The sequence below is a fragment of the Malus sylvestris genome, chromosome 4 (genome assembly GCF_916048215.2).
Source record: "Malus sylvestris chromosome 4, drMalSylv7.2, whole genome shotgun sequence".
NCBI classification, from domain to species: Eukaryota; Viridiplantae; Streptophyta; class Magnoliopsida; order Rosales; family Rosaceae; genus Malus; species Malus sylvestris.
In genome coordinates, this window is record NC_062263.1 from 28,036,730 (window position 1) to 28,057,944 (window position 21,215).

Genomic DNA, 21,215 nt, shown 5'->3' on the forward strand with positions numbered 1-21,215 from the left:
CACACATGCCATAACACGTGTTTATTTATTAATATTACGTTATAAATGGATCAATCTTGTAGTTCATCAATGTCATAAAACACAATACAGAACATATTACAAAGTACTACCACACAAAAAGTTATATTTGCATTTTGCACCTTGTGCAAGCTTTTGACTGGTAATTTCTCCATACCTCGTTTTTATGGCCTATTTTGTGTCCTCGTTTCAAAATTCTAAAACGGGGTTTAGGGATGCTTTTCTTATCCACCCAGTTTTACCTTCGGACACACACAACTACAACATCGATACAAGAACCTTTTCTACATCCTATCGATATAGTACAACGGCTCCACAAAAACACAATGGCAAGCTCGAAACTAAAGGATCAGATCGCGGTTTGGTTGGATCAAACTGAGCAGCCGACTGCCTTTCGGATTAGGAAGTATCCGATTACTTCCTAATCGTGTTGTTGAGAAGTCACTACCTTTCTTTCTCACTGATCGTCATGCTTTTCGCTCCGGCAAAGCCACGTTCTAGAGAGAACTGAGAGATGTAGTGGCTATTTTCAGCCAAAGAGCACATCGAAAGTCCTCGTTGATTCCTCCAGCATGATTTTCTGATCAGCTACAACGCACGCGGGGCAATTGCGGAGGATTAGGACTAATTAAATTTGCCCATAAGTTCGCCAGTTTCAACAAGTAGTTTTCCCCATTCCACATCACCATTTTAACACCTGAAACATACAAACAAAACTAATACATTAAAAAGAGCAGAAACACAAAACATAGCTTCGAGATGACTATGAAAAATGGCGAGGATTTCATATGTGAAAATGTAATATGTTGCTCGCCTTGCACATTTACTAGTGAGCGGGTGCGCCTAAACTGCTAGTGGTGTTATGACACTTTTCTTGAGAGAAAAAAGACCGAGTGTACCAGATGACGTAAACCAAGTATGCATCTCAGGAATCCTAGTTTATCACCCAAGAGAGTAAAGACCAAACTACCAACAGTTTCAAGATACTAAAGTTGATGAAATGTAAAACTGAAAAAGGACTATTTCAAACTCACTATAGTAAGTATCTCTAAAAACTAAGGGGTCGTTTGGAAGTGCTTTTAAAATGACTAAAAGCGCACTTTTAGGGAAAAAAATTTGGGTTCCAAAAGCACTTAAAGTGCTTCCTCGAAGAAGCATCAGTTATGTGCTTCTTGCAGGAAGCACTTCAAGTGCTTTTGGATTGGTACCAAAAACATTTTCACCAAAAGTGCTTTCAGCAATTTTAAAAGCACTTACAAAAGAGCCCTAAAAATTTTCCATAACGTTACTTATTTGACTCAATTAATCAAATTCTTAATGAGACGCGAAAAAGAAATTGGTGTCTGGTAAGGATCATTCAAGTGGACAAAAGTTTACAGGACGTGTACAATGCAAGCACCAAAAGACTTGAGAGAGCTCTCTGGCATGGCCAGGTGTAGTGAAATAACGGTGATCAAAATCAACTTCTGCATACCTGGCACGGCTCCTGCAGTTAATAGTGACAGCGAACAAATAGGTTCTTGGTCATTAACAACAACTTCGTTTTGGAGAGCAAATGCATCGAGATGATGAATATATGTCATGGAATCTAGTAGTTCCGCAATGGTCCCATCATATTTAAAATCAATTGCATCTGAAATGCTCTTGAGAGCTTCATCAAGTCCCGAACTTGACCATAAAGTAGAGCACTCGTTTAGAAGAGAAAAAAAGCTAGAACAGTCTGAAGAATGTAATAGAATCCATGACTTGTAAAGTTTGGCAGACGCTTCGAGAACTAAAACTACTCTGTAAATTTCTCCAAGGGAAAGGATATACTGCTTGCCTGTGTTTCCAAAAATGATACAACAAAAAAGTAACTACAAAATTTGAAAAGTAACATAAACTATGAAATCCATCTACAACAATTTCTTATGTGGTACCTTGAGGTTCGGATAGTATTTGATTCTGAACATTTGCTTCTAATGATTGCCTCCAAATTAGAGAACCATGTTTCAACTCTTCAGCACAAACGGACACTATTCGAGACCAGGTGGAAATGTAAATAGATTGTTCCTCAGTTGATCCCAATCTAAGAATCCTTAGTGTGGATGCTGCGTGTCTTGAAAGTTCAACGGCAGATCTCAAATCATTCTCTGCCTATCAAAACCCAAATACAAGCACGGTCAAGCAAAGTCCACTTATAAGTTATACAGAAGTTTTCATTACTTCATATCAATGTAAAGGCACGTACCAACGACAATCTTTGCGACAACTTATATTCTGACTCAAAAACTTGGACCTTTGGATCTTGTAGAAGTTTACGAACTTCATGAAGTTCTGTATTTCTTGAAGAAAGATTCCCTGACTGGAATTGATCGGAGATCATATTGTGTTGATGCAGTTCACTGTACAATTTCTATAACAAGAGACCACAATAAGTTAGCAAAAACTAACGAAGTTTTATGCCCAACTAAACTACTAACTTAAGCACCATACATTTGAGTTATTTATTAAGTCGATTATATCCACTAACATTTTCTTTTGGGCAAATAAATCCACCAACATCAGTTCCTGATTGTCACACTTCATGCTGTTCACATATGATGATTCTCAAGATAGTCCAGACCCCAAATATTAAAGAAGTATTATAAATCATGACAACAAGTAAAAAGCATCCATTTTATTCGCTAATGCAGATTATTATACAACAGATACAACAGGAAGTTACTAGAAAATTACAAACCTAACAGAAGCACTTATTCAAAAACCGAGCTCCATAGTCCATACTATGAAGACCAACTACCTAACATGTCGATTCAGTTTTACATAGGCATAGCCTCATAAGACATGTAAACTGCCCAAATGATAAAAAAAAATAAAGGAAGAAAGATAAAACGACCATTTAAAGCAACAAACCTGGATTTCCTGTTCCAGATCTTCCAGAGTATCTACTGTTGTATCTTCACCAGAAAGAGTAGCACCACTTTGAGCTTTCTAACAAAATGCACATTTCAAATACTTAATACTGTTAAAAACTTCGTAACAGAAAGTTTGTCTGAGCAAATTACTTACCTTTTTATTTTCAAGATGGTAGAGTGCAAGACCGTATGTTTCATCCTTCAGTTTGCAATACAAATCCACATAATTATCTAGATGGACTTTAGTAGAAGAATCTTGAGGTGAATCTTCAAGGGTGGCAATAGAAGTTTGGTTTTGATCTCTTGAAACAGCATCCTTAAATTCCCAAGAATCTTCATCAAAATCATCACCAAAATCAGATTCCAAAAAGGTTGGGGCAGTATGTATAGTATTATCAGTTAACTTCGGCACATGAATTGTGTTAGTGTTCTGGTCCACTTGACTGTACAAGCTTGATATTAGATCGGTGATGGATAGATTGGATGCAGGGCTTTTTTTGGTATTTACTTGGTGGGATGCAGTTGTATGAGTAGAAATATTTTGTTGAACTGAGGAATCATCAGTCTCCGGTTCTTCATCTCCAAAAATGGACAGGGGCAAGGCTCGCCGATGATTCTCCGGTGTTACCTCATTGTGCTGTAAAAAAGAAAAGAAAACAATTAAAAATTAGTATGGAGCATTTGCTCATAGAGCATAAATAAACCACAAACTTTTTCAAATTGTTAACAAGAAGCTTAAGCATTGATGAGACAAAAAGGAGTTAGAATTCTAGTGCATACTAGTACAATGACTTTAACACCAAGATGGTAAAGTTGCTGCTTTAGATGATTCAAGAACATCCATTAGTTGAAATTTTTCCTAGTTTCCAAATGTTGTGTACAATTACAGATGATAAGCATGTTATGAATATCATGTTTAAGAAGAGGAAAAACAAAATAAACTCAGGAAACCAAAAACAAAATAACCAAGACAAATAACATCAAGAATTTACATGGTCTGGCTATGTGCCTATGTCCACGGGGCAGCAACAACAATCTTTCACTATATCAATAATGTGTAAGAAATATCAGGAATGGATACCTGGATTTCAACACCCATTGCAGATGGTTTTATACTGGTGGGAGAATTACCGGCAACCACTGGCTCCCCCTACACCAAAATGGAAATAAGTTTATTCCCATTCCTTGAAAGTTTTTAATGTAAGTGAAAAACATGTATATAAATGAAGTCAGCTGAATCATCTACCTCAAGCTTTGATCCAGATCCAGAAAATGCATCCTTAAATTCCCAAAAATCGTCATCAGAACCAACATCTGGAGAACTACTCAACTCCTTTACGTTGTCCTCTTTCTTGCCACTGGAATGTGAATCTGAGATTACACCATCTTTCCTACCAGAACTCGGGATATAAGGAAATGCAAAGTTACTTGCTCCAGACTTGCTAGAATCCCCATGAAATGCAGCAAAAAAATCATTATGAGCATGAGCTCCAACACCAGCAGGACTGGCAGCCATTGCCTCTTCCTACAACCAAAAATTAAGTATTACAAGACACGCTCCTTAAAAGTCAACATTTCAGTAATCCAGATCAGAACTACCGAAAATAATATAAATTAACAAAAAATCAAACTAACTCACCAACTTATGTTCTGGTCCAGTTTCTGAAAATGCATCCTTGAACTCCCACAGATTTCCATTAACTGGAGTAGAATTGGGTTTATCCGCAGCATTGTTCTGCTTGCTTATTGAAAGTGGATCGAAGAAAAAATTATCTTGAGTAACAGGCTTAGGGTTGAAATCAAATAAAAACCCCCCACTAAATCCACTTCCTCTGGTATTTGCTTGCCACTTCCCGTCAACCTTCAAAATGTGAAATGTCAGACTTGGTGGACCAAACCAACAGGCATTTTTTTCAAAGTCCAATGGTATGCTATAGTTCGATATAAATGGAAAATCTAAGTCCCCTATTTGAGTGTGCAAATGCAAAATCACACCAGAAGAAACAGAGGGTGATTGAAATATTAAGTTCTGCATTTCCAAGAGAAGTTCCATGGCGGGACACAAAAACAACAAATAAACAAGACATACAACAATAAACAATACCCGCCTGGATTTCTGGTCGTACGTGTGCATTTGATTCCGCTTTTGATCCTGCTACTTCCACAACCCCTTGTTCCTGATATGAAAGTTAAAATTAAAGCAATGAACAACAACAACAACAAAGCCTTTTCCCACTAAATGGTAATCTTCAGCAATACTTATAAGAAAATTTAAAAGCCAATGGAATTGTTCCTCACAAATCCGCCTAGAATTCAATACGCATTTCAAACCATATAGAGAAAGAGAAGTTCTACTTTTTTCTCACTTCAGAATTCTCAGAAACCAAACAGAGTCCATACTCCATCTAAACAAGAACATCAAAATCACCAAAGAAAACAACTTTTACCTTCAAATCCGCAGTTTTGAACTCCCAACCATCATCATCCTCCTCATCAAAGTCCTCATTTCCTTCCTCCCAATTCAACTTCAACCCATTTGTATTCGAATTTGAATCTACCCCATCAAATTTCAAATCAAAACCATTCGAATCCAAATTCAAGCCACCCAATTTCTCTTTCGGAACCAGAGCATCATGCTTGAAATCCAGTGCTTTTTCACTGAAATTCAACCCGTTTTTGACCCAAGTAGGACCACCAGAACTCGAATTCGACACACTTGTCTTCGAATTCGAACCGACGCCATCAAATTTCAAATCAAAACCATTCGCACCCAAATTAAAACCACCAAGTTTTCCATCTCCATTCGGAATCGGAGCATCAAACTTCAAATCCATCCCATTTGCAATGAAATTTAACCCTTTTATGGTCGAATTAGGACCGCCGGAGCCGAAATTCGAATCCGACCCATTTTGAAACACGATTTTTGGATTCTGACCGTACAAATTCGCAATCAAATCATCGATCCCAACATTTTTCACATTCAAATTCGACTCCTTTTTCGCAAATCCCTCGTTTGCAATGTCCCCAACCCTGGACTCGCCGGCACTAGACTCCTCCTCTTCCTGCTCTTCCCCAAATAACGACAACGGCAAAGCTCCCTGCGGCTTCACCCACCGAGTCTTATCAACCTTCGCGGGCTCAGTCTCAACTCGGATTGGCTCTGTCTCGGGTCTGGTCGGCGCCGACCCATTAGAAACATTGAAAGACCCAAAAGGGTCGAAGGGGATTTGGGCGGGAGGTGATAGGGGGTACGTGATTCCATTGGAGAGCACGACCTGAGCTTTGATCTGGCTCGAGCTGTCGGTTACGAAGTCGCCCCAATCGTCGTCCGAGACGGTCGAATCTCGTCCGTTGATCTTGGGATTGGGATCGACGGCGGTGACGAACTTGAAGTCTCCGAAGTCCTCGGCGTCGTCGACCTCCGCCATTGCTACGAGGGCTTTGAAGCTCTGTGTGTGCCTCTCTATCTCTCTGTTTTTCTGTGTGTCTATGGGGGGATGTTGTTTCCGTTAAGGTGGTTTTGTTCGATTTGGACGCATGCGGGAGAATGACGTGGACAGGACCCAATCCAGCTAAGCTAAACGCGATTTGTTTTATTGACTTTTGTCGGAAAAAAAAAAAAATTCGTAGCAATTATCTTTTAACTTTAACTCAATTAGAGCAATTGTTCATTTATTAAAAAACAATTATCATTGATCTTTCAACCTATTAAAACGTGCAGTTATGGTCCCACAACTAAAAATTCATTACCATTGGTCCCTCAACTTTAATCAAACTAGAGAAATTATGGTTCCTCAATTTTAACCCAATTAGAGCAATGATCCCTCAACTTTAACCCAATTGTAGCAATGGTCCCTCAACTTTAACCCAATTGTAGCAATGGTGTTTTCAACATAACTCATTTTGACAAAATTATGACGTACTAGACGAAAATGACTACACATTTTGATGAGTTGCGAGACTCTAATTGTAGCAATTGTTCTTCCAACATAATTTATTTTGACAAAACGAAGAAGAAGAAGAAGAAGAATAGAGGTAATTAGAAAAGCAAAAAAAAAATGTTCAAATCTTTCAAATATTAATATCTGATTTTATTTAAACTTTCTGAGCAATTTAAATTCTTTTTCTTTTTGGTTTAAGCGATATTAGGACAGGAGATTTGAAATTATGATGGGCGAACGTTCTGAATCACAACAGTAATTAGATTTTTATATATGTGAATAGATTATCACTATATAATGATGTATTTGAGAAGTTTTTTAGTGACTAACCGTCATATGGTGTGATTAATTCATATACTGTAACATGAAGGGATGATGCACGTAATCCTCCCACTCACAAATTTCTCAACTTAACGGACCAAACTTAAAATGCAATTAGAACAAATGAGTTTAGTAAGAATTAGGTTATTTAAGAATGACAATCTAATTTAGTTGATCCAAAGTATATAAAAAAGTCCAAGTTGGAGTCTTTCTATACGTAAATTAAAAACATTTCAGAAGATGATATCTTGTCAAGAAAAGTACGTAGGATTTTACGTTAATGAAAAATCGATAAATAGGTATTATTTTATTTTAGTACAACGATAATCTAAACTAAATGGAAGACAGAAAAATTTAGATTCAGAAAGGAATAAGTTGAAGTAAAAGACCACAACCATTAAAACAATCCATCACTTAATTACAATCGAAAATAGGTATCACTTAATTACAATCGAAGATAGGTTTGTCTTAAAGATGAATAAGTACAAGATAATTTAAATCAAAGACAGTGGAGTTGTTACACATTCTTACTATTATGTGTAAGATTAAAGGGAAAAAATAATCACATTCCAACACAATAAAAGAGAAAATAGAAGAGCAATTCAGCAGAGCAAAACCAAGAACAACCCCACCAAAACAGCCGCCATGTAATGAATCATGCCAATGGCACCCAAAGAGGCTGCGCCGCTCGCAAAGCTTCCACTTTGTGCGTCAGTGGTCAACACAACAATCACCCAATCATCCTCAGAACCAATCCCAACACCTGCATACTTAGAATCCTTCAGATATTTTGCGTAATGGGAGCGAGTGTAGTTGTTGAGCACAAGATCCTCGTCCAAATCCGGCACGCAGACGGGCCAAATGATGCCGGCTGTTGTCGAGTTGGTTTCGATATGGCACCTTCTCCTGAGCTTGTCGAATTTCGGGAATTTGGGTCCGTTGCCTGGCTCGATGCTGTACTTCTGTGAGCTAGAACACAGTCGGTGTTCTAGCTTGTCGGCGAGTTTATCGGCTAGACAAGCTGCATTGTCGTTCTTCTTGAACTCCGGAAGCTTTTGGGATTGCCTGAAGTTGTTGAGACTTTGGAAAAGCTTGTCTTCTTCATCTGCAAAGAAAATAAGATTTTAGAGAAATGAATTTGTTCTAACAAATTAAATGACAACATATATAGCGAAAGTTTTGAGACGCGAGAAAGATAATAGTACCGTTTGAAAATACTGGATGAGAAAGAAAGAGTAAGCCAAGAACATAAAAGAGAAAGTAGCTTAGCTTGGAGGAGGCCATTGTTTTAGTGCTAGGACAGTGGCCTTGTGACAAGAATAGGGTGCATAAATATACACCAGTTGGGGAGGAATAAAAAGATTGCTTGTGGGTTAATGTTGTCTTTTAGGGTTTTGGGTTCAATTCTTTGCTTCATATGAGTTGCCTTGGATGCCAAGGAATTCTAATTCTCCATAAATTAAAAGTAGATAGAGATGTTTCTCCAATTCTCTTTTGGTTCAATAATTTCTTTGCTAGAGAATTCTGGCTGACAGATTCTGGTTGTTGCTATTTCATTCCGGTGAGGTGGAGCACAGGCGTAAGTATACTGATAGTTGAGGTTCCAATCCCAAAACCGATATTTCAATGGGTACGAAATCCTTAAAAACCCTTGCAAAGTTTCTCGACTTTCCGATATGAAAACCACAAACTACAAAGATGCCCTAAATTTGGTAAATTTATTCTGCTTTGCACATATCGAATGCAAATAACACTACATGAAGTGAAAACATAATGTAGTTCAGCCATTACATACAATTGGAATCCCTAGCTAGTTCACAACTACCAAATTTCAAATATTTTGGCACACACAACACAACTTCAGCTAACCAAGATAAAACACAACCCTAGCAAAAAGGTGACCAAGAAACGACCAAAACCAACAGTTGAAACTAAAGAGCTTGCTGCATTAGCGAAGCTTCCAGCTGGGTTATTTGTGGCCAAAACCACCACCATCCAATCATCCTCGGATCCAAGCCCAACTCCAGTGAACTTCGAATCGTTCAGACACTCTGCGAACTGCGGTCGGTGAGTATAATTGGTAAGCACCAGAGTTGGGACCAAATGAGGCACACAAATAGGGAGAATAACTCCGGCTGATGTGCTGTTGGCATCGATTTTGCACTTACTCAAGTGCTTGGGAAGATTGGCAAGCGGAGTCGGCGTGGTTGCCAGAATGTTGGCTCCGTTGGTGGGACTGCTGCAAGGCTGGTCTTCCATGTCATCAGCAATTTGCTCTGCTAAGCAGCCTGCATTACCGTTCTTGACGAGGCCGGCAGGTTTAGTGAGGTTCTGTAACTGTTAATGCCTTGGAGAAGGTTGTCCTCATCCTTATCTGCAGGCAAATAGGTAAAGTAAGTTTTGAGAATGGATTAGCCACTGCAATATCATACCAATGCTATAACTATGGGCCTGTCACTAACTTAATTGCATGCCATCTCCAAGGATATATGTGAATCACAGACTCACAAACTAATGCCAGTCTCGGATTTTTGTCGGAATTAGGTTGTTATTAATAATGTTTATTTGTTGCTATTTTCTAATAGTCCTAGGTGTCTAGGTTTCAGTGATCAAGTTGGGATAACATATATATAGGTGCATAGTTTGGACTTGGTACACTCACATAGACCGTGACACAACAACCATTAGTACTTTTTATAACAATCTTGACAGACTAAGTTCATTGGTTGTTTTAGAAAATAGCAAGTAAATGCAACGAGAAAAAGAAACACACGCCCTAAACTTCGACAAACTAGAGAGCAATTGGTTAATTGCTAGTAACGAAGAAATGGAAAAATATGCATTCATACCAAGTATAGTTTTCTGCAGATTTAGTAAGATGTCATGCCTAACATATACATACACACACACACACACATATATATAGATACATATAATGTACAAGAACATAGATATGAGAGAGAGAGAGAGCACATACCAGCACCCTGCACCAACGGAGAAAGCAAGAGAAAGGAATGAGCAATCACAAAGAAGAAGCAGCTAAGTTCGATGAGGGAGGCCATAGTTTCAATTAATGCTCTGGCTGAAGGCCTTTTCTGGAAATTGAATGAGGTTTTAGATTGAGAGCACCAGGGAGAAAGAGAGAGGATGAGAGACTTGAGAGATTGTTATACGATGAGTTTACCAATGCCTTGTATCCCTTTTTCGAAGGCAATCTTCCAGGTGTAGGTGTTGGAGAGCTGATCGATTACACAACGCTAAACTTGGTGCCTAATTGACATGTATCAGTTACTTGGCTACCAGTTGGCCTTGCACGTGGACGACATGCAAAGCATGGCTCAAGGACCTTTTTCAACGGCTCTATTGCGGATTAGATTAACTATCTACGGATATGTCAAAGAGTAACACTAGAGAGTTTGTTTTTAAACTAATTTTTAAATTAAATGATATAGTTGTTGATAGTTATATTGTTACTTAAGTATTAATTAACATTTTTAAATTATTATTGATTGCACATCAAATTTCTTACTCGTTACGAGCGGTTTATTATCTCAATGCATTAACCTATAAATTAGGTCTGTTGGTTAAATTAATATATTTTGGTTCCACACAATAAATCTCCTTTCTCATAAATTAAAATGACGTGGAATAACATGTCTGATGTGAAGTATTATCACATAAAAAGTAATATGTGCTGAAGAAGTTCTGCGAGTCTCCTGCCAATTATTTTTAGGTTGAAACATCTACATTAAATAATGATATCGAAACAGATTGATTCATATATGAATCTTAACTAGCTAAAAAAAGTAAAAGTTCTACGGTCTACAACTACAACAAACAAATAGCAGTATACGAAGAATAGCCTAACATACCTATAAGCACGTACAAATAACTCTTCTCATCAGTATAAATTCATTTATAACACTACCAATACATGCTTCACGTCCCACATCTGTTATCCACATATTTAGCCAGAGTCTCCATTTTGTGAGAGGCGCCCACATGAAAAGATTTTAAGGGACTTAAATATATAAGGAGTTGGTAACTCCTAATCCTTATCTAAAGTGCACGATCAGTTTTTTTCATAAATCTTTGTTACTTTAGGATAATTTGAGGTGAAGAGAAGAGATCCGTATCATGATCCAAAATTTGCTCTTCTCTCTACCTATCTCATACTGCAAAAGAGTATTAGCTCATCCTTATCACTTTTCAGAAAATCTTCTCGACTATCTTCAGGCATGGCCATGGCCCATGTCAACAAAACTGTTTGTTTTCACAGATGTGTAGTCTGCATGCAAATTTCAAGACACGTAGACACAGCTCCCTGCCACCTGTTCTTCCAAGTGTCAGTTCAAGATAGCTATAAATTCCATAGCTTGATACCTTGCCACCATTCAAGATCAGGAGTTCACTGCAATAAACCCTAATCTCCATCAACTTTGAAAAGTAGTACATAGAGTTTATAGAAGAATGGCTTCAGGTGGAAAGCAGCAATTCCCTCCTCAAAGGCAAGGAACTCAGCCAGGGAAAGAACATGCCATGGATCCCACTCCTCAGTTCACAAACCCTGATTACAAACCCTCCAATAAGCTCCAAGTACATCACATTGTTTTATTGAGCTGCTTAACATAACATAATTTTCATTACCATCTACTTAACAATTGAGTATTTGTAGGGTAAGGTGGCGCTTGTGACAGGTGGCGACTCCGGGATCGGCCGATCGGTGTGCCATCTGTTTGCTCAGGAGGGTGCAACGGTGGCCTTCACGTATGTGAAGGGACATGAGGACAAGGACGCAAAGGAGACGCTCCAAGCGATCAAGCAGGTCAAGGCTTCTGATGCCAAGGAGCCCATGGCTCTTGCTGCTGATCTGGGATTTGATGAAAATTGCAAGAAGGTTGTCGATGAGGTTGCCAACGCGTACGGCCGCATTGATATTCTGGTTAACAATGCCGCCGAGCAGTACAAGGCGGGCTCTGTTGAGGATATTGATGAGGCCCGTTTGGAGAGGGTGTTTAGGACCAACATATTTTCTTGTTTCTTCATGACAGGGTAAGTGAAGGAAAGAAGAAAATGGAAGTGTTATTAAATGAGGGTAAATTTCTAAACTTTTATATTTTGAGTATGATGCTCACAAAATCGAGGTCCTACCTTTAGAGTTAAGGGGAGTGTAGTAGTTCAATTTTCTTAATTTTTTTTTTAAGTACATGCAAAATTTCTTAATTTACCGATCTGAAATGTTTCGCATCGTGGACACGCCCTTTATACATCCACATGTAACACACTCCTCTGGCTAGGGCCAAATAGTGGATATATACGTGTGGCCGTACGTTGTCTTTCACACCGTACAGGGTGTGTAGCAGAATATTTTGATAAGCAGATATGCAGCAAGATTTTTTACTTTTGATAAAAAAAAAACCCTAATAATTGTATGAGAATTTGATGTTTACTAATTGGTAATGTTAGGCATGCACTGAAGCACATGAAAGAAGGTGGCTCCGTTATTTGCACAACATCGATCGTCGCGTACAAGGGAAGTGACAGCCTACTTGATTACTGTGCAACTAAGGGCGCCATCGTAGCTTTCATAAGAGGACTTGCACTGCAGCTGGTTAAACGAGGCATTCGAGTTAATGGTGTAGCTCCTGGACCGATATGGACCCCGTTGATTCCAGCATCTTTCGATGAGGAGGAGGTCCAACGATTTGGGAACGAAGTGCCAATGCAGCGCGCCGGGCAGCCGTATGAGGTTGGACCGACCTACGTCTTCCTTGCTTCAGAAGCTTTCTCTTCTTACTACACCGGCCAAGTCTTCCATCCCAACGGTAAATATCTGACGTATATCTGTGATGTGCATCCTTGTTTGCATGCTTGTTTTGTTACGTATTTATTTGACAAATTGGGGGATTTTTTTTTATTTAATTTGCAGGTGGCGTTATAGTAAATGCTTGAAGGGGTCTGTGAAGGAGTGTTTTGTCTTTTGAGTACTAATATAGTAAGCTAAGTAGTGTCTCCTTTGTATGTACGGAGAGAATGTTGATGAAATGGTTTGGAAATGTCTGTTGTGTCCCTTAGGCTCCGGCGGATCAATATCTGATGTGAAATTGTCTGTCAGTCGGTAAAAAAAGTTTGTAACGTACTTTTTCTCAATAAAAATAAAGTAACGTGAGTGATCAAGAAATGATCTGCTTTATCAAGCATATTCAAATTTCATGAGAAATTTTGCGCAACAACCTTTGTTGGTGCCACAAGAAATCTATCCAGGAGTCTGGAAACTTTGGATCTTACAACCGACACAAAAAGTCATATGTAAGAGTCTCACAAGTTGTGGTACATAAAACAGTGTCAATTTCTTGGATCAGAATTGATGATATGTAAGAATCTTACATTGCGACTCTTATTAAGAACCTCACATTGCGACTCTTATTAAGAACCTCACATTGCGACTCTAAGAATCTCACATTGCGACTCTAAGAACCTCACATATCGATATACAATCAGTTACAAGATAGATTATCGACTTAAATTATCTTGTTAAGATGATGTGTGTTTGCAACTTTAAAACAGTTCTAAGCTGTGAATGAGATTTTGAGAGATTTTTTTTTTGAAAGATTTCAATTCTTTTAATGAATTTGGAGTATTCATTTAAGATTTTAAGTGATTTTCTAAAATTCAAAATGTATTCAATCAGTATTTTAAGATAATTAATTAAAATTCTTAGAAATCTGGATGTACTTAATTAGGATTTTAAAGTAGTTTATAACGTTTTGGATGTATTTAATTAAAATTTGATTTTAATTTTTTTTTTAAATTGAGGGATTCGAAGGAATTTGAGAGATTTTGTAGTGTTTTAAGCATTCATAAATCTCACATCTTCCAATGAGATTTCAAAAGAATTGAATTAAAATTTTACCTGGAGTATCTACAAATCAATTAAAATTATCTGGATTTATAAATTCCTTAAAATCTCTTAAATTCTCAATTGAATACACCCTCTATTTAAAATTCCATAAATTTATAAATCCATTAAAATCTCTTAAATTCTCAATTGAATACACTCTCATAAAGAGGATTAAGATAAAAATAATTCAACACCTTGCTGTAAAGAATATCATCTCTCACAAACAAATGTATATGCAACAATCTTGTTTACGCCACGAGAAATCAGGACAGATTGCCAGTTCTTTTGAAATATTTCCGTCAAAAAATAGGAAGACGGAAATTAATCGGATTAAAAATTCAGAATACTGGAAAATAATTTACAGAGAGCAGAGAGAACTTGTGTCCTACCAGCCATCAATGGAGCTTTAAGATCTTATTCTCAGCACTTCGGAAGGGAGGTTACGATGAACCGCCGAAGCAAATTTCGACTCCGTTTCCACCGATGGCGGCCGTCAGACAACGGAATCCACAAGACTCCAGTTCAGCAGTTACTTCATGAACAACAGTTCCTGATAGCACTGATTCATGTGGTCAAGGAAACGTTGGGAAATAAACTAGGTGAACACCAAACAAACTACAAAGGGTCACTAAGGGCTTGTTTGGGACCGCTTATGTAGAAATTAAGCACTTTTGCATGAAATGCTTTTATTGTAAACATGTAACAAAAATGATTAGAAATCCAAGATGTTCTTGGAAATGCACATGGAAGAGTTTCTCTCCGTAAAAAGCTTTTACAACCCAGAAGCGCTCTTAAGTTTTTCTGCTGAACGTAATTAAAAGTGCTTTTAGATGTCAGAAAGCAATTTAGCCCTTCTATAACCAATCCTAAACAGGTGTTAAACCGTGTTTGTTGATATTTTGCGAGACTAGAAGGAAAATGACGAGACATGAGAAAATGTGGTAAAGAACTAAAAATAAATGGAACCATGAAAGGATACAGGTTGGCAGCAGCGTGAGAACACAACCTCCACCCCCAGCTCCCGTCAGCTTGGAAGCTAACTTGTATTTCAACGTTGTTCGGATAACGGTTTCAATTGAAGCGTGGCTGACCCCCATACATTGGAGCAAACCTTGATTCATTTCCATTAACTCTTCTATTTTCGCTTCCTTCTCAGTGATGGAGAGATCATTGGGCGCAGACGATTGGATGATGTTGGCCATTTCCGTGCTGATAGAATCCACTGCGTTAAACACAGAAGCCATGCCCTTTGGATGCCTTAAAGTTCTCTCCGAAACACCAGCGACTAAGGCCTTCGTGTTCCTCCCAACTTTTGTGTTGGTAATAAGCATTTTGAGTGTCGTGTTCAATTTGATGCGAGTCAGACTACCTGATCTGAACTTGATCATATTGCCTGTTGGAAGAGAGATTCGTATTAAGATATCGTCAAAAGCAGTAAATCCATTGCATCGAACAAGGTAAAGAAACTAAAATACTCCATATCTCTAACATTTGAACTCCAACAAATATGCCAAAAGATGATATGGAGAGCTATGTCTGAAACCATATACCATTACGCATATTTGAATACCTCATAATTACTGAGATATCAATCCCGAATGACTATAATTTTAGGTGATTGAAAAACAACGGTTTCTAGATTAGTCGCGATGAGCCAGTATCGGAAAATCCATGATTCCTCTTCAACAATAATCCCACTCATCCTCAAAATTCAGGTTATTTGAAACATTAACTAAAATAGTAAAGCATTTAGCAACTTAACAGTTCCACACTGATTCACATAATCTTGATTTTTAACAAGATTTTGGAACCAACAGTAGGCTTGGATTGCAAAGAATAAAGGAGGATAGATTAACCAAATCAACCTCAATAGAGTTCCCATCTTACCGAAGAAAAGCCCTATAAGGAACTTCAAGGTACAATGTGGATCTGGTAAGACAATTTTTTGGGGGTACTAGTAAGCACTAATGAAGTAGATGCATAGAGATAAATGAATCTCTTCATGTACGAAAAATTGTGGCTTCGAGTAAATTGAAAATTTTCCTTTTCACAAGTGGCTGTTTGGCATCGTAGAATTTTTCGTATTAATCCAGACAAACTATTTATCTAACTACTCAAAGATCCAAGGCAAGAAAAGCAAAAAAAAGAAGATGAAGAAATGAGATATTGATGAAGGAAGATAATGTGTTGGACACAGGTTACAAAATAACATACCGTATGTGCTAACTGTATTGTCGATTCCAGATGGCTTTCCATGGATGATCTTTTCACCTTCAAAAGCCCATTTGTTCAGCAAATCAAGTTCACTTTCCCCAAAACTGGTCCACTCTTTGTGGCTCAAATCCAGACTTACAGAATCTGAGAAAGAAAGAAGAGCACCCGAGAGTGCAACACAGAATGCAGCGGATGATCCCAGACCTGAACCCAATGGAAGTTCTGAAGTGATAACAACAGTAGCAGGCTTAAATCTGAGCCATAAAGAAAAGGAATTAGAGAACGAGAAAATAAGAATCAAGAGTCAAGAACTGAAAGTAGTCGATTATACAAACAAATAACGATTGCGTACCCTTGGATAGATGAATATAGCCAAAGAAAAGCCAACACTCCAGCACCAAGTCCAATTTTTGCCTCTGGAATCTTCAGTTCATCAACTAAAGCAGCAAGTGATTTAGTCGACTCCAGTGAACATGAGGTTGGCACTGATGAGTTGGGAATATCTAATTCTGATAGGACTGCTTTTAATCTACCAATAGGCCATGAAAACTCTAATCCAACTTCCTTGAGCTGGAGTCTTAGTGCATCATCACTATCTATGAATAACAGCGAAAGGCGGTCAGTGACAAATTATTCAAAATGAACCTGGACATGAACATATGAACTTTACTATGTTCATATCCGAAAACAGATTTCTAATATAACTTAAACCCTATAAATTCAACTAGGCCAATAGTCAGAGTCGTCCGAAAACAGATTTGTCCAGAATCTAAAAAGGGCTTCTTTAAATACTGATTTCACGCAATCCAGTAGCTAAATGCTTAACTCGGAAAAAGGCTCAAACTTTTGCAATTAGACTTCTAACATAACTTAAACCCTACAAAATTATCTAATCAGATTCATCCACCAAATAGAATTTCAAATAATCTCAAGAGGATATCTTTTAACCACAATATGGAGCAACAGAACAACCAAATTTAAGCTTATCTCACAAAAAGATACAAGCTTTTCGCGGTTGGCAACAGAGTCACAAAGCTTAATCAGAAACAGAACAGAAGTTTCAGACACACTATCATCCTACCCAATAGAACTTCCCAGAATCTGAAAAGGGTTTCTATGAATCCTGACCTCAAGGCAACCCAAAAGCTGAATTTTTAGCTTACAAAAAGATGCAAACTTTTGCTTTTGAATTGGAAATGTCATCACTTAAAAGCTTAAGCAAAACCCATCAATCCAACCATAAAAAAGACGCAAAATCTTTGCATTGGCAAACCATTCATAACCCAAAAATGATATCTTAGCAAAACCCATGAATCCAACTCAAAAAACGAAATCTTCCAAACAACATCCCACATCAAAAAATAAATTATATAAATTGACAGACTGAAACAAACCCAATAGAGATTAAGAGAGAGAGAGAGTACCAGAGGGAGTGGGAAAGCGAAGAGAGACGTAGGTGTAAAGGTCAATGGAGGAAGCCACCGCCGTCGATCCATGAACAACAGCATGTTCCCCCGAGAGTATAATTTTTCCAGGAGCTCGTGCCTTCACTTCCATTTCTTGAAACTAGTTGAATGGTTTCAATCTGGTCACCAAATCCAAATATTTTGATGCCAATTCTGAAAATTGCAGATAGTCTCCCTGGTGCGAGGAGAGTGTGGTGGTTGGAACTTGGAACTTGGAACTTGGTGGGTTAAAATATATACGGTCCATTAATGTAAGAAAAGTCGAAATTAGGCTGCTGCAACCAACCACAGTTGGCCCCTTTCATTATTTATTCAAACGCCGCATTGCCTTCTGATTCGTTTTTTTGGCTCCTTGTTTTTCAGGCCCCTTTTTCTCCATGTAGGAGGTGGCGCGTGCAACGACCACGTTCTGGCACCACCGTGTAGAAGTGTTTCGAGATCTTATCCGCTCGGAACCAAGTACAATTGGTGCTTAGCTCAGCATCGAATAGGATTGTCAGAGATTGAACTGACAGTCTATTTGGACTGTTCTTTTAATACAATTATTAAAGACTTCAGATAATCAAAAACGCTTTTGATAATGTTGGGAGGAAGCACGCAAAAATCGTTTTACACTTTTTTTTTATTTTATAATTTTTTATGTTTTGTAAATAGAGTGTTGAGCAGAAGTGCTTTTTAAATAGGAAAACTAATGAAAAAGGCTTGAAAATTTTGAGTTTTAATGATAATGACAAAATAAATGATAAAGTGAATAGTACCAGAATTGACTTTTTAGTGTAAGAATGTGGTTTTTCGTTAAAGTGAACAGTATCAGGTGCTTTTCGTTAAAATTCTCTTTTTAAATAAGCATTTCCAAGCGGGATTGGATTGCACTAAATTGAATATGGTTTTAACTTTTATGCTATGTTTGGTGTAACTTAAGGTTGCAAAGTTGGATGGATCAACGATATGTGATATTTGTATCCAAGTTTTGAGTCTCAGGACTTGGGTAACCGTGAAGGTAGAAATGAATAATTTTTCGTTTTTAAGGGTTTTTTTTTTGGGGTCAGTTTTTAAGGGATTATATGTGAAGATATTTTTTATTATTCTAATATCTTATTTTGAGGGAATCGGAATGGATAATTTCTCATCTTTTTTTCTAACATACATTAAGTATTATCTATTCCGATCAAATCCTGAAAACCAAACGAGAAGTCTTGGATCGAGTACAAGAGCCAATTTCAAGCATATATTATGGGAAAGACATCCTCTCCCGATTTCTTCCACCTGATACTCCTTATCAAATAATTTGGATCCTTAAAATTTGATTCAACAGTTAAAGTTATTATAACTTTTAAAGTGGATCCGTGTTTTTAGCCGTTGGATCAAATTTCAAATATTCAGATTGGTTGATGATGATGATTAGGTAGAAGGGTCCCAAAGAGGATCCCTTTCCTATATTATGAGATCGAAGTCTGCTTTGCATGAGTGGATAAAATGTTGGGTTAACACCCATGCGTACCGGGATCAAAATACCATCTCTCCTAAATTAGGACTAGGATTCTCTCCCCTCCTCTTTCCATCTCCTTTCATCATCTCCTCTCACATTCTCTTATTTTGTCTTTCTTTTGCCATAAAATATTAATATAAGATGTTGACGTGATTTAACCATAACCGTTCAAATAGAAAGGAAGAGAATGAGAGGGAAAAAAAAAATCCTACTCGAAGTTTAAAACCGTCCTCCACCCACTCACTTATAATAAAATTAAAAAATTAAGAAAAGTGGGGCCTTAGCAGAGGCGGAGCCACAGTGGGGTCAATGGGGTCGCATGACCCCTTGGAAGCCATGGAAATAACCTTAGAGGTCCCTTGGAGCTGCTGGTGCGACCCCTTAAAGCTGCTGGTGCGACCTCTTGGAGCTGCTGCATTTTTCTGGGTTTCTTCTGGTTTTCGTTCGGTTTGGCGAAAGAGGAAGACGAAGACGAAGACGTTCTCTCTCTTCCTTTCACACCACGTGACCACACACTCTTCTTATTTAATTTTTTTTCTTAGTTTCTCTCCAATCAAATTTGTACAGCTAGCATCAAATTGCTTGCTTTATGTAAAAAGCCATAGGCTGTCAGTTCGGTTCGTGTGTCAAGTTGAAGATGTCACCATTAAGTCTTGGTGCAGATTGCAAAGTTCCCATGCGTGCGTCCACATCCACATATTTGACATAAATTAATGGTAATGATGTGTGTGCCCTTTCCACATCCACATATTTAACAACTTTATTTCTCTTTATATTCAACATAAATTAATATGATCTCTAAAAAATATTATTATGAACCACCGTATTGACATCAGAATTTTATGTTTATTATGAACCATCCAACCCAATTTTATGTTTATTTTTGGTTGTCAGGGAAAGTGAAGGCACCTTTCAGTATGGTAACTATCGGCGAGAGGCTGATCACGCTATCCTACCAAGATCCGATGAAATGACGATATGCATGCCGTTTCTGTTAAAAAAAAATTTCGCGCTACGCGCGCTATCCTTGTTGACCCCCCAAACATTATTTCCTGGATTCGCCACTGGGCCTTAGGTTTTGATTCGGAGCTACCCCACTCACAACGACACGGTTGTCGAGCGCCCACTCTTACCTTGCCTACCTTCTTCGTTGATCATGGCTTTCGGACACTGGGGTCACCACAATTACGAGTGAACTTAACCTATGACGAGAATGCTAATATGATTGTACAAATTAATTACGTACAATTTTAAATGTTAATTTTCTTCCAATATAGTGCATAATTGAGTTGAAATATCGTTACAATCACGTTCATGTTGAATGAACGATGCTTCTCTCAAAACCAAAATGATTAATCCCTACCTAATAAGTCGTCCATGAATGTCCTCGTGGGCAAACCATACCCGTAGGAACGGCATTTAGATACTACAACCACCTAAAAATCAAAATTCATAATTTAATTCGAGATAAATATCGTATGAGTATCTTATTGTACATGAGCCGTATCCCATAGTACGTATCGAAAGGTATCGTGAAAGCGCAAGTATCTGTGCTACGTTGAAGTACAACCACCACAAGGGCCACACAACTCACATATCTATTCAGAACACATGCCTTTCCACTTATAATTTTGGTTTTTCCTTAGGTTTATTTGGGACGGTGCTATACACACACTTGTTTTTACATTCCGCAAACTATTTGTTAATTTATGTCCCTTATTCTGTTTCAATTCGTTCAATTGACGGCGTGGAATTGAGAGGGACGTGTGAGAGATAAAAGGGATATGTGGATAGCACCACCCTTTGATTATCCTTTTCATTTGCCTATTTTAGGCTGCTCATCTAACAAGGTAGCACATGAAAAGGTGAAGAGGGGAGTTCGGAAATCACTCTTGTGAAGCGTGACATAAAAGCTAAGAGCATCTCCAAGAGAGGTGGCAATCGGGTAACAAAGTTAGGTTTGTAGTG

At 38.0% G+C, this 21,215-nt stretch overlaps 4 protein-coding genes and 1 pseudogene across 4 annotated transcripts; 1 reads left to right on the forward strand and 4 right to left on the reverse strand.

The window, feature by feature from the left end:
* Window positions 1-6: 6 nt before the first annotated feature.
* LOC126619044 (uncharacterized) lies at window positions 7-6,413 on the reverse strand. Its single transcript, XM_050287303.1, has 11 exons — window positions 5,363-6,413; window positions 5,024-5,092; window positions 4,555-4,776; window positions 4,162-4,440; window positions 3,997-4,065; window positions 3,070-3,552; window positions 2,914-2,991; window positions 2,249-2,413; window positions 1,938-2,154; window positions 1,493-1,840; window positions 7-715 (listed from the first exon to the last, which is right to left on the reverse strand). The coding sequence occupies exons 1-11, from the start codon at window positions 6,341-6,343 to the stop codon at window positions 603-605; spliced, it is 3,024 nt and encodes a 1,007-aa protein (XP_050143260.1). The 5' UTR covers window positions 6,344-6,413; the 3' UTR covers window positions 7-602.
* A 1,135-nt stretch (window positions 6,414-7,548) lies between these two features.
* LOC126619045 (uncharacterized GPI-anchored protein At3g06035-like) lies at window positions 7,549-8,503 on the reverse strand. The gene is made up of 2 exons (XM_050287304.1): window positions 8,383-8,503; window positions 7,549-8,282 (listed from the first exon to the last, which is right to left on the reverse strand). Exons 1-2 carry the CDS (start codon window positions 8,459-8,461, stop codon window positions 7,780-7,782), a joined length of 582 nt encoding a protein of 193 aa, XP_050143261.1. The 5' UTR covers window positions 8,462-8,503; the 3' UTR covers window positions 7,549-7,779.
* Window positions 8,504-8,884: 381 nt separating this feature from the next.
* LOC126619046 (uncharacterized GPI-anchored protein At5g19250-like) lies at window positions 8,885-10,538 on the reverse strand (annotated as a pseudogene).
* A 708-nt stretch (window positions 10,539-11,246) lies between these two features.
* On the forward strand, window positions 11,247-13,477 carry LOC126619048 (glucose and ribitol dehydrogenase-like). The gene is made up of 4 exons (XM_050287305.1): window positions 11,247-11,773; window positions 11,853-12,229; window positions 12,644-13,002; window positions 13,107-13,477. Exons 1-4 carry the CDS (start codon window positions 11,648-11,650, stop codon window positions 13,127-13,129), a joined length of 885 nt encoding a protein of 294 aa, XP_050143262.1. The 5' UTR covers window positions 11,247-11,647; the 3' UTR covers window positions 13,130-13,477.
* A 698-nt stretch (window positions 13,478-14,175) lies between these two features.
* LOC126619049 (mevalonate kinase-like) lies at window positions 14,176-18,277 on the reverse strand. Its single transcript, XM_050287306.1, has 5 exons — window positions 17,717-18,277; window positions 16,645-16,888; window positions 16,293-16,546; window positions 15,058-15,471; window positions 14,176-14,637 (listed from the first exon to the last, which is right to left on the reverse strand). The coding sequence occupies exons 1-5, from the start codon at window positions 17,847-17,849 to the stop codon at window positions 14,519-14,521; spliced, it is 1,164 nt and encodes a 387-aa protein (XP_050143263.1). The 5' UTR covers window positions 17,850-18,277; the 3' UTR covers window positions 14,176-14,518.
* Between the last annotated feature and the right edge of the window lie 2,938 nt (window positions 18,278-21,215).